The sequence below is a fragment of the Dreissena polymorpha genome, chromosome 5 (assembly GCF_020536995.1).
Source record: "Dreissena polymorpha isolate Duluth1 chromosome 5, UMN_Dpol_1.0, whole genome shotgun sequence".
NCBI classification, from domain to species: Eukaryota; Metazoa; Mollusca; class Bivalvia; order Myida; family Dreissenidae; genus Dreissena; species Dreissena polymorpha.
The window spans coordinates 16,319,168-16,331,283 of record NC_068359.1 but is presented as its reverse complement, the minus strand read 5'-3'; the positions used below and the strand labels follow the sequence as shown (position 1 = coordinate 16,331,283).

General features: G+C 33.6%; 2 protein-coding genes across 2 annotated transcripts in view; one reads left to right on the top strand and one right to left on the bottom strand.

Moving 5' to 3' along the window:
* LOC127880657 (uncharacterized) overlaps positions 1-7,724 on the bottom strand; it is a 94,953-nt gene extending 87,229 nt beyond the window's left edge. The window contains exon 1 of the mRNA XM_052427979.1: positions 7,719-7,724. The gene's annotated coding sequence lies outside the window, so the exon portion shown is untranslated. The remainder of the gene's footprint in view (positions 1-7,718) is intronic.
* Positions 7,725-11,185: 3,461 nt separating this feature from the next.
* Positions 11,186-11,632, top strand: LOC127831065 (zinc finger protein 558-like). Its single transcript, XM_052356051.1, has one exon. The coding sequence runs from the start codon at positions 11,186-11,188 to the stop codon at positions 11,630-11,632; it is 447 nt and encodes a 148-aa protein (XP_052212011.1).
* The last annotated feature ends 484 nt before the right edge of the window (positions 11,633-12,116 follow it).

Sequence of the window (12,116 nt, the reverse complement as noted above, 5' to 3'; positions counted from 1 at the left end):
CTACCAATGTAAATAGTATAACTTATTTTTACATGAACTTGCAATACTATGATTGTAAGTACACTTGTTAATAATTGTCATTTGTAATTTATCTAAACTATTTATGTTTATACTTTAAACAATGTCACTCTGTTTATTATCGTGATCTTTCCTGCACTATATTGACTTGATTTTACGACTATTACCATAACATGTCAACTTTGTGACTCGTAAGCCATTTATATGGCTGGGTATTACAAGGATGTGTAAATAAATTTTATACATTCTGTTAATACCAATGAGTATCTATGTAGTTTGCGTCACTTTAATTACTATGACCATTTTGCGAGTGTGCGTTAGTCTTTCTCTAGCTTTTCTCTGTTGTGTCAGACTGTTTGGCATTTGGTAATTTACCATGCATAACAGATTTCATACTTAACTTAGTTTTCTCTTCTTCTGGTGCTGCTGACGCTATTCCAATAGTGGTAAAACTGGCAACGTTAGTTTGATTTGAACCGTTTATATTTTCTTAATTGCCTTGTGTTTATGTGTGTAGTTTGACCCTATTGTAGCATTATTTGAATAGTGTAATACGGAGGCATACTCTATGTTTACAAGAATTCAATTTAGACATGATATCGTTGTCAGTACATACCCCATATTACCGAAACATTATATGGATGGACCGCTTTGATCCTCACTGTTTGTTGTTGAGTCATACTATCTGTTTACAAAGTTTCCATTTCGAGCATTGTTGCTCACTTTTTTTCATTGTTTAAGTTGAACAATAATGTAATAAACATGAATTAAAACAATTGTTATAATTGAGCACCTGTAGATATTATATATTTATTCTTTGAGTGGAAGTAAAATGCATTTAAAACCACGACTCTTGCAATGTCTTACATATTAACACAAATTCTGGTTAATACTGTATAAAACTTCAAATTGTGATTCCTTGTTTGTTATATTGGAAGAGCATATATGTTTAAAGTGATATTATGGGCATCTAACAGTATATAGGTATCTATCGCAATCGTTGTTTAATTTTGGTGTTTTCATTTCATATACACTTATATTTGTAAATGCAGCATCATCATATTAAAACAATATCCCGGAAAGAGAAAAATAATCCATTGAATATCAACCGAACTTTCGTTTTGACACCTGACGACAGAAATGATTCGAAGTACGATGTAGTTTTCATGCAGATTCGTTCATACGACACATAGACACAATTTTGTTTTACGGATCATTTTGGCTTAGAGGACTGGGTGAGTCATGTAAAATATCGAAAATAATATATATATTTTAAAAAAACTGGTAGCAAGATGAGTTGTAGATAATTGGTCGGTTACCACATTTTTACTAATTCTTTTGACCTGTTAATTCTTTTCATCTCAATTCAATAGTGAAAAATGCCCGTAATATCATTATTTTTAAATTATATTCAGCTCCAACAAGACAGCTTTATTAATGTCACAGTTGAATGCGATTATCGACCATTTGTTTAACCGTTAGGTTTTTGACATGCTCGCGGAAGTATCATGGGCGATTTTTTCTTTTTCCTTTTGTTACTGTACATGCCTACACGAAAATGATCAATAGATTTGGCAAAGAGATAATGCCGATTAGACAATATATATGAACCGTATTTCGAGAAAATAAAAATCAAAACTTTCATTACATGTAAACAGATACTTACTAAATCAAATGTGAAGTCTTTATGTCAAATTTTATGTAAACCATATTCCGAAACAAATATTTAACATTTCCAATAAAGCTACTCCTGTTCCTCCGGGCTGTGCAAATTGCCCAAACACAAGATTGCGAATACTGATGCACAATTTACTTACATATACTTTTGAGAACCTTATTAGATGACCTTAATCATTATAGAAGACATAACAACCGCAACTTATTTAACAGCGGATTTGTTTTTCAACCTTGCACTTTGATGCATGAGAAAACCAAGAAACACATTACTACATGTAAATTTTTTAACAGTATCATTTTTTATTTGGTCCTTATTTTATACCCATACCATGCGCGATGTATAAAACGTTACTTTAATTCATGGGTGATCGATAATTCAACGCCAAAAATGCCATTATATTGACTTGATATCAAAACTAGCGTTTTAAGCGCTCGTCTGCATGTCTTGAAATATTGAAGGACAGTCATATATGTATTGGTTTGTTTGATTTTGCAATAAAAATTTTTCAGATCCGCAATGAATGAAAGTTCGATCTAACGTTTGAATTTCGTAATTACCTTGCAGAACTTAATAATCTTATTATAGTTTACAAATGCAATTCATTATTTATCAATAATCGTTGTCAACCAATAATAAGGTTTCAATAAAACATGTTATTAAGCGATTCTGTGGTAACTTTACTGAAGAATATCCCGAATATTGTTTTACAATCGTGTTAGAACAATAACTTCTATTGTCCGATCGTTTAATCAAACATGATAATACCGCAAATTAATTATTGTAAGGACGCGTTGCAAAAGAGTAATGATTTATTTTGAAACTGTCATGCCAACTACCCAAAAACACTTATCTGATGTTTTGTGCTAAAATACAGTGCTCTTAGGACATCGATCGAAAACACAAATTAACTCAGCCCGCTTCCTGATATATAAGAACTTTCACAATACATTTAGATCACATATGGTAAACACGTCAAGCACATTGCAATTATAACGTTATTATGTTTGGTTTTAACTAAACATGTTTTTCATTGAATAGCCCATGTCTATCTCTCTAGCTTGAACAAAGTGCAGCTTTTGTATAAACAAACCAGTCCGTTTCCTGGATAAACTAGTTCTTTGGTAATTAAGATCAGCTGGAGAATGTGCATGATTCTAACCAAGACTCTTCTGATAATTCTTCAGTCACAAATGCCACCGAAACATTTTTTTAGGATTTTAGTTGCGGAGAGTTCAGTTCTAATGTTAAAGACATAAAAATTACATTATTGTTTATCTTTCTCCTTGCCAACAAACACTACCATCGATTTGGTTGTAAACTGGAGCAAACATGCTACCAAACGGATGTATGCCACATGTGTGCTTTTCAAACATATCGTTTGAATGCTTGTCTTTGTGTGTTTTTGCGGTTGCGATCCCAACGAAGACTGATTATACACGTGCCATTAGCGTGATTGACATTATTTATTTCGTGATCGATTCAAATGGTTATTATAATTTAGAATTCGCGTTATTTAATGTTTTGCGTTTTTTCTTGAGGTTTAGCATTTCACACTTTTGAAAAAAACTGTTTTTTTAGATTGTCGTCAGCAGTGTGTTTGTGTTCAAAGTTAAAATTATGTTTTAAGCTCAAGACCAGTAACGCGGTCTTGCGTAAATTTTGTTAATTGAGTCAATATTTGTAACATGTCATTATTGCATTACTTTTTTAAGAATAATGTTTAATTCACATCGAACCATGTAAACATCACCATATTCATTTGCATATTGTATAGAACTGTAAATCGCTATATGTTAGTGATTGTTTACTTATTTTCTTACATAATATTTTTGAAAAATGTGGGCAGGTGTATGTGTGTGTTTAAGTAACACATATTAGATATATGGAAAAGTCGCATAATATATAGTTTTAAAATACAACGCTATTGTCTTATCATAACATATTGATTTCGCTTCCACATAACGATATCATACTCGTCCGGTATAAATCTCTTACGTCAGACACTAACTGTGACGTTATGTCGACGAAATAACGTAAAGCTGTTGCCAAATCGATCAGAAATGAAAACGCGTACACCTATATTTTTTATATATTTAAGAGTAAACTATTTAAAATGGTTTTCTGGCACGGAAAACAAATTGAGGCAACTAGTAAAATATTTGTCTTATACGCTTCTTTATCTGTATGTATTGATACACATTCATTTACATTTCTGTGTTGATGTATAAGTATTCAATATAAGTATATAATTGCCCTAAACTTAAGCCTGTCAAGGCCGAACAGAAGATAAAGTGGCAGCATACGACAACGTTTTCAGACACGCGGTTGTGCACCGTCGAGATGAAAATGCTTAGTTAAACACAGTGTAGCATACTGTGTGTAGAAAGCCCTGTGTAGTAACCTAATAGTCCAATATATATATTATATATATATATATAACAAAGTCGCTATTAGCCTTGTATTATTCAAACAAAAACGCTGTATTTATTTTTTGCACGACGTCATTTCCGTTCATAATTAAACATCTCAAAAAAAAAAAAGACCGTTGATGAAGACTGTGAGGTCGAAAGCTTCGGCAAAAAATAAATACAGCGTTTTTGTTTTTGTATATATATAATTTGTATCACATTTTAATGCTATTTAGCCAAATTTACGTGGGTTTTCAGAATCCGTGCAGTGATTTGCAGTGATTTGCTGCATCAGATTATAATTTTACTTTAGGAAAAGAAGTAAACACTGTTTTAAGAATGTTATTATTATACTGTAAACAAAGTGCAACTCCATGTACAACGGCAGGAGCGCAATAGATTACCTTTACGACTAACAACATCTTACGATTGGAAACATGATGTAATTGAAGGATTACAGAGTTTTTATCCTCACATTACGTACCGAACGTCTGTTGTATTCATGTATGAACGATTCAGCGGATTAAAAAAGATGCATCCGTAAGAAAACGTTTTGGAAGGACTAAACATTCAATTATGTATCTTAAAAATGAATCAAGATGGTTCGCTTCTGATCATGTCGATTGATAAAGACTTGCATGTCAATGCATGTATGTGCTATTTCTACGCTTACAAAGATTTTTATGTCAAAACGGGAATATAATAAATAATACTAAAAGAATGATATTTTTTTAATATGTTGAAATCGTAGAATGCAAAAATAAAACATGCACATTGTACATTATGTTTACCGAAGCTTACACAGTGGTAAAATATCATTACGCGATACTTGGTAAAGTTTGAATGTTTATTAACATGTATTTTCATAGGGAAAAGGCATCACACTGCAATATAAGACGTGGGGGTATATATTATAAAACGGTTTCAAACAAACTAATAGTAAAGGGATTTCTTTAACATGTACGTTTTTCACTCACAACATTGCATTTGCGCCATGAATTTATTAATTTAATTCTACACATTTGTGTTGGTATGCACGGCCTGTTAATACAATAAATATAACCATACTCTTAACATATGTCGCAAATCTTTAAAATATTTGTATTATCGCGGGCAGCTAAATAAGAAACGAAGTGTTTATGCAGTCAGATTGATCTAAAACTCTTCTATTGTTTTTTTAACACACAAATAAATTCCTACGCGATATATTACGTAAGCATTAACATGACTCTTTATCTCTCCTGCAGGCAAACATGCATACCGGCCGTCTTTGAGGTTATGAAAACATAACAGAACCTGTTGTACAGAATGGGCAATCAAACAACCAAATAAATAATTGAATGAAAGTACTGATTGAAAGGAATACCATTTAACATCAAATAAGAGCAAACTTTATCTAAATGTATCTTGTTCTTTATGCAAATGTGAATACATGATGCTTTCCTCGCCAATGGTGGGGCCCGTCTTAAAAGCTATCGTAAGTGAATAACGGCTTGTGAATCAGTTGCGTTTTTCAGAACTACAAGTATTGCGACTTTTTGACGAATCATTACTTGTATGCAATTCTTTATTGAAAAACGTTTGTTCCTGAATATGTACTGATTTATAAGTGAAAAAAAACACACACTGACTCGATTAAAAGGATGGCATACACATAGTCAGAAGCAGTGACGCTGAACGAAATACATATGCAAAAAGGGTTCATTTAAAAGCACATAAACACAAAAAAATCAACAAATATTTCGTACACTATTTCGAAAAATTAAGTAGACACATAAACAATCAATGTTCCTTAGAGCGCTAGCCAAAGTGTCAACGCTATATATGGTATGGTAACATAGATTTAACAAGATACAAAATTCTCGTTTTTGTTTATTGTGGGACAATGTATTCAACAAATGTTCATGTATTATATAAGTGTTCGTGTGTCGTATGAATTGATATCGTTGCAGGAAATTAAAATGGAATAGTGTGCCACAAAAACATAAAAAAACGAGCATTTTGTATCTCGTTAAATCTATGTTACCATAACACATCTAGAGTTGAAAGTTGGGCTATTGCTATAATGAACACTGATTTATGTATGGGTTAATTTTATTTTACGAAATCGTTTGTGAAATATTCGTTGATTTTTACTATTTATGTTACTTTAACACAAAACTTAATTGCTTAAAGTTATTTTATGTGCATCTAACAGTATATGCTATGTTTATATGTGTCTATCGCAACCCTTGTTTATTTTTGGTATTTTCACTTCATATACACTTATATTTGTTAATCAACATACTAAAATAATATCCCGGAAATAGAAAAATAATGTATTTGAATATCAACCGTACTTTCGTTTTGACAGATGACAACATAAATTATTCGATGTACGATGTGAGTCTAAATGTAGTTTTCATGTAGATTCGTTCATACGACACTAAGACACAATTTTGTTTTACGGATCTTTTCGGCTTAGAGGACTGGGTGAGTCATGTAAAATATATCGAATATAATATATGTTTTTATAAACAACTGGTAGCAAGATGAGTTGTAGATAATTGGTCAGTACCACATTATAACTAAGTCTTTTGAACTGTTAATTCTTTTCAGCTTAATTCAACAGTGAAAAATGCCCATAATATCACTTTAATGGTGTCAGTTTATACCATAAACCTTTGAATGAAAAACACTCAGTCTGTCTCGTAAAATATGTATAATCAAAATGAATCGAACACTAGCTCTTAGGTAACAATAAACCGGGAGGAGCGTGGAGTTGAAATTTGATAAATATTTTTACATTGACTATGCATTTCAATCGGGAGGCGGAAAACGACAACGGGCGAGGCATGGTATGGTATTGCGCAAGGGGGGGGGTTAGAGGGTTATGGTTAGGGTTGGGGTAAGTGAAAGGGGTCGGGTTAGGGTTTGGGTTAGCCTAAACCCAACCCTAACCCTAACCCGACCCCTAACCCTAATCCTTACCCTAACCCTTTTTTGGGGTTATCACCCCTGACCATGCCTCGCCCGTTGTAGTTTTCCGCCTCCCCTATATTAAATCCTGTTGACGATGGCGACGATGTCGATGATGAGGATAAATGCGGCAATATATCAAAGATTTGTTCGTAATATTTGTAATGTTTGTTTTTATAAATGTCTGAAATGCTGAATACCACCGAGAACGGAATTGTTAAACGCCGTTTTAATATCAAGATTGATTTAGAAATATATAATCGATGCATGCGAGAAGATGGTGTAAGCACGGAACTTATTGTTTTTTTCATTTCATGTTTGCAGGATTCTCCGATCAACTCCATCTTTAAGGTAAATAAAAACGTGGACTTTGGCATTAAGTTATAATTATTTAAAAGTGCACGACGATTACTTAAACTTGAAAATCAATCTAAAAAAATGATTTAAATAAGACATTTTTGCTAAATCATTGCTTTACAAAATCTAGCTATTAATTTTGCAAAGCAAACTATTTATTTGTATAATAAAAATGACTTATCCTTGTAGTTGCATTTAAATATGATGAACTCCACGAAACACCGTTTGTTTTACTTACGACGATGCAAAAGTTCAACAAAGGTTGGCGCTTATTTTTATATGGACACATAGTAATGTTCATTTTATTAAAGGCCACACGTGTATAGAAGTAGCAGTGTCAGAGCTAGTGTTAGTCAAAAGCAATGTTCAACCTAAGAGAGCTGTTTTACCAAATGTGCAAGACAACTGCCCAATAAACATTGTTTTGAAATTATTTCGAAATCCACGAAATAAAACTCGCCATTTTTCATGTAGCCTATGATTAGCATGCCGTCTTTTAACAAACATAACCGTCGCTAGTCGCTAAAAACACACTACTTCATTGGCGAAAAATTAACAGACAGACAGACAGTCAGAATGTTTTATTGACGTAAACTTTACAGTTTTTTGTCGTTCACAAATAGTTAGTCATATATCTGCATATTCTTATGTCAACGTTAACGTAATTGCATTTAGCTAAATATAATCTTGATCGAGTAAAATATATCACAAATATATAATGATACATTTCGTGTGATTTTACACAAAGAACACAATATGCAACTGTTATTAAGAGTTTTGTTCGACTAATAAATGACTAATAAATTGAATATTTATAATAAATTCGACAAACACGTCTTTGTAAATTACAAAATATGCAGCTACGATATTAAGGTTTTGCGCAACAAATATATACATGTATAAATGATGGATAAAATTAATTAAATTATTAAATATTACATAAAATTTGGATGGTGAAACGAATAAACATAATACAAGAGAAAAAAGAGTTATACAGCGTTTTGTTCGACAAGCAAGTACACGGTATGAATCAATTGAATTTAAATATTAGGTAGTACAAGAATTTGCGTTTATTTGTATGCATCTATATCACGCCTTTTACAAAATACTCTTCTCTTATAGGCTGTTCGACGTCACATGTTGACCCCATATATTGTATATGGTGTCAGTAGTCACATGCTGACCCCATATATTCTATATGGTGTCTGTAGACTATATGGGGCTACTAATTATTTAAAAAACCCATAGTTTGTCCTTGTTAATTTGATGAGATGGAAAGTAGTTGGCGTGATATATTCGTTACAGGGTTAGTTACTGAATAACGGTTCTGTGGAAAACCATATCGGGGCGAGACCGTCGTTTTACTGACCCGATACGGGATATACGGTTCTGTGGAAAACCATATCGGGGCGAGACCGACGTTTCACTGACCCGATACGGGATATACGGTTCTGTAGAAAACCATATCGGAGCGAGACCGATGTTTTACTGACCCGATATGGGGTATACGGTTCTGTGGAAAACCATATCGGCGCGAGACCGACTTTTTACTGACCCGATACGGGATATACGGTTCTGTGGAAAATTATATCGGGTCGAGACCGACGTTTTACTGACCCGATACGGGATATACGGTTCTGTAGAAAACCATATCGGGACGAAGGTCTCGCCCCGATATGGTTTTCCACAGAACCGTATATCTCGTATCGGGTCAGTAACTAACCATGTAAGACCATCTTTCCCTAGTATAGTCATTATCAATATTGGGTTGTCATAACACATGAAATGTTTAAGACAATTTACTTCGCAAAACGGCAAAGTATCGTAATGGGTGGAATTTGGGATCACAAGAGCGAGAGAAACATCTTTGTGATTGTAGATGTACTTCATCATAATCATCTTCATCATCATCATCATCACCACTACCATAAACATCAGCATCATCACCACCATCATCATCAACACCATCATCATCATCTAGCTCGTCATCTAAACTAAGTTTATTATAAATATTATAACAAGCAGTTAATCTACAATATTCCTAATACTAATACATTAATTGTGTTCCATTTTTAGTGATAATTATTAAGCCGGTAAAGTACATTTAGCGCGGATACGTCGTTATTTTCCACTCAAGGATTGTGGCTATAACCATTTCATTGCGCAACGCATTTAATATTAATAATAATGATAATTAATATTATTGTAAGTAGTAGGAGTGGTAGTAGTAGCAGTTGCAGTATTGTTATTATTATATTTTTTTTCATTCAAAGTAGTTGAAGTAGTAGTAGTATCATTATTATTATTATTATTATTATTATTATTATTATTATTATTATTATTATTATTATTATTATTAGTATTATTATTATTATTATTATTATTATTATTATTATTATTATTATTATTATTATTATTATTATTATTATTGTTATTATTATTATTGTTTATGTTTATGTTAATAGATTGCGATTTTATAAACTTTATTGAAATAATGTTTTTCATCTTTTTCTACCCTGAACTGTTGCTTATAATACACCATTTTCAATATCAAATGGTATGAATTATTAAACGGTATTTGATTGAAATAAACTGTATTTGACTTGATGTAAACGGTATTAGACTCGAATCCTGAAAACGAGAACGATGATTGCGGCGAAAAACATTTTTTAGTGTAACACTTGCTTGTCCAAACAACTCAAACCAAACTTCAAATACAACATTTATTCATGCTAATTAGTATCAAATTTTACACCTTGAGCAAACATTGACGCCATCAAAGCTTAACACATAGAGTGTTAGAAAATGCTTTTCACACATTTAAAGTGAAAGCAATAACTTTGTGGGCTTTGATAAGAAAAGCCGATCATTCTCGCGCCCCTTATCGCTGGTATATATAGCTGTAGTTTCGGCGTTATAATAATAAATTCTGATCTAACTGCTACAACAAAAAACACCATTGACACAGTATTAGTAGTCAAACATTAAAAAAACGACCTAAAATCAAGGTAAATTACATTTATTTATTACAATAATTATCCATTTTATGACGTTAATCATGCTATTCAAATAATTAATGACTTTAACATTATCCAGTTTTATTTTGATCTACTTACGATTTTATTGCATCTGTTAACGAAAATGGTTTATTAGGTTTATTAAATATATGACTACATCCGATTTTCTTACGAGGCTAAATGTTTCCTTAACTAATTGCGTTTTCTTATTCAGATGGAAGCGTTGATGTCACACCTTCTGCTGAGCGCCCGAAATAAGCTGACGTTACCAAGAGGCGACACTCCACTAAATCTGAGCCTCAGAAAGAACGAGATCCACACTTGCGAGAGCTTCGTTCAGTCCGAGGATCTCCGCAACGAGACGCTTGAACCCTATGACGACTGGGAGACGACCGTTTCTGCTAACAGTGATACGTCGCCCGTCAGTGATGACAACACCTGTATCAAACGTAAAGAATTCATCCCGTCTCGATAACATCTATTTTCCATCGAAGCCATATTGCGAGACACCAAGCCGTGTCCAACCGGCAGCTCTTCTCCTGCAGTGATTACAAGTGCGTTCTTACCAAATCCTGACTTAACCTACAGGGGTTCACAGCGTTGCACGACGGAGCGTCTGGTCTGTGACGTTTACTGGTGTCAGGTGTGTCATGCTTTCTGCATGGAAGCTATTGACGCACATAACCACCATTCGATACACATGCTAGAGGGGGCATCTTGCATTCTCCGGAAGTCGCTTCGTGTCTTGCATGGTTTTGTCACGCGTCACGTGCGACTTCACGAAGAGAAGATCCATTGCAGTCTCTGTGACAGTGCGGTGTCTCCGTGTTTTTTTTACCAAACACCAGTGTCTCCACAATGCCCATTTTTGTGGCGTCTGTCGGAAGGAGTTTTCAACAAGCAGTCGCCTAAATGAACACATGAACGTCCACTTGGGAGCAACACCTTTTGCGTGCACCATTTGCGACAGGAAGTTCTCTAAAAGGTCTTCGCTGACACAGCACTACCGCTACCACAGGGTCCACCGTAGTTTCCATTGCGAAAACTGCTCTAAGAAGTTTAACAGCAAGTACGCATGCGCGGTTCACGAGAGACTCCACACGGGAGATAACCCATTTCGGTGCTCGGTTGCTGGATGCGGAAAGAGGCATTCCCAAAAGATCCAACTGAAACTTCATTTGTGCTCCCATAGATAGACATTACTACTCAGTGATGCTTTTTGAGAACTTGTTTCATCAGATAAAGATATTGTATGGCATGCTTATTTCAGTGTGATCTATGTCGTTGGTTATAAATGCATTATTTTCGTCGAATATGTGCTGCTACTTGTTGTTTGGTTAGTGAATATGTAAATAAACAGAAATCAAGTTTTTTTATCAGTTTCATTCTAGAAACACCATTCAGTCTGCTTAATATAATATATTATATTTACACTTGAATGATGAGGGACACGTCATGCGTAACTATTTGATAACCAAACACTTGATGCGACGAGACATTGGAACGGTACTATGTGTATTTGTCCTTATATACGCACAATTTAGGGTTACATTAACATAAATCCTACTAAATTAATTCTACAGTGTTCTGTAATCAGAGATATACTGATTATAATTGGATAATATTATCTCAGTCTGGATAATCTGTTAAAACTAAACACACTCGAAAGTAATAGAAAAG

Bases quoted from the DNA above. Each gene is read 5' to 3' on its own strand.
- LOC127831065 (XM_052356051.1), top strand. From the start codon at position 11,186: ATGGTTTTGTCACGCGTCACGTGCGACTTCACGAAGAGAAGATCCATT.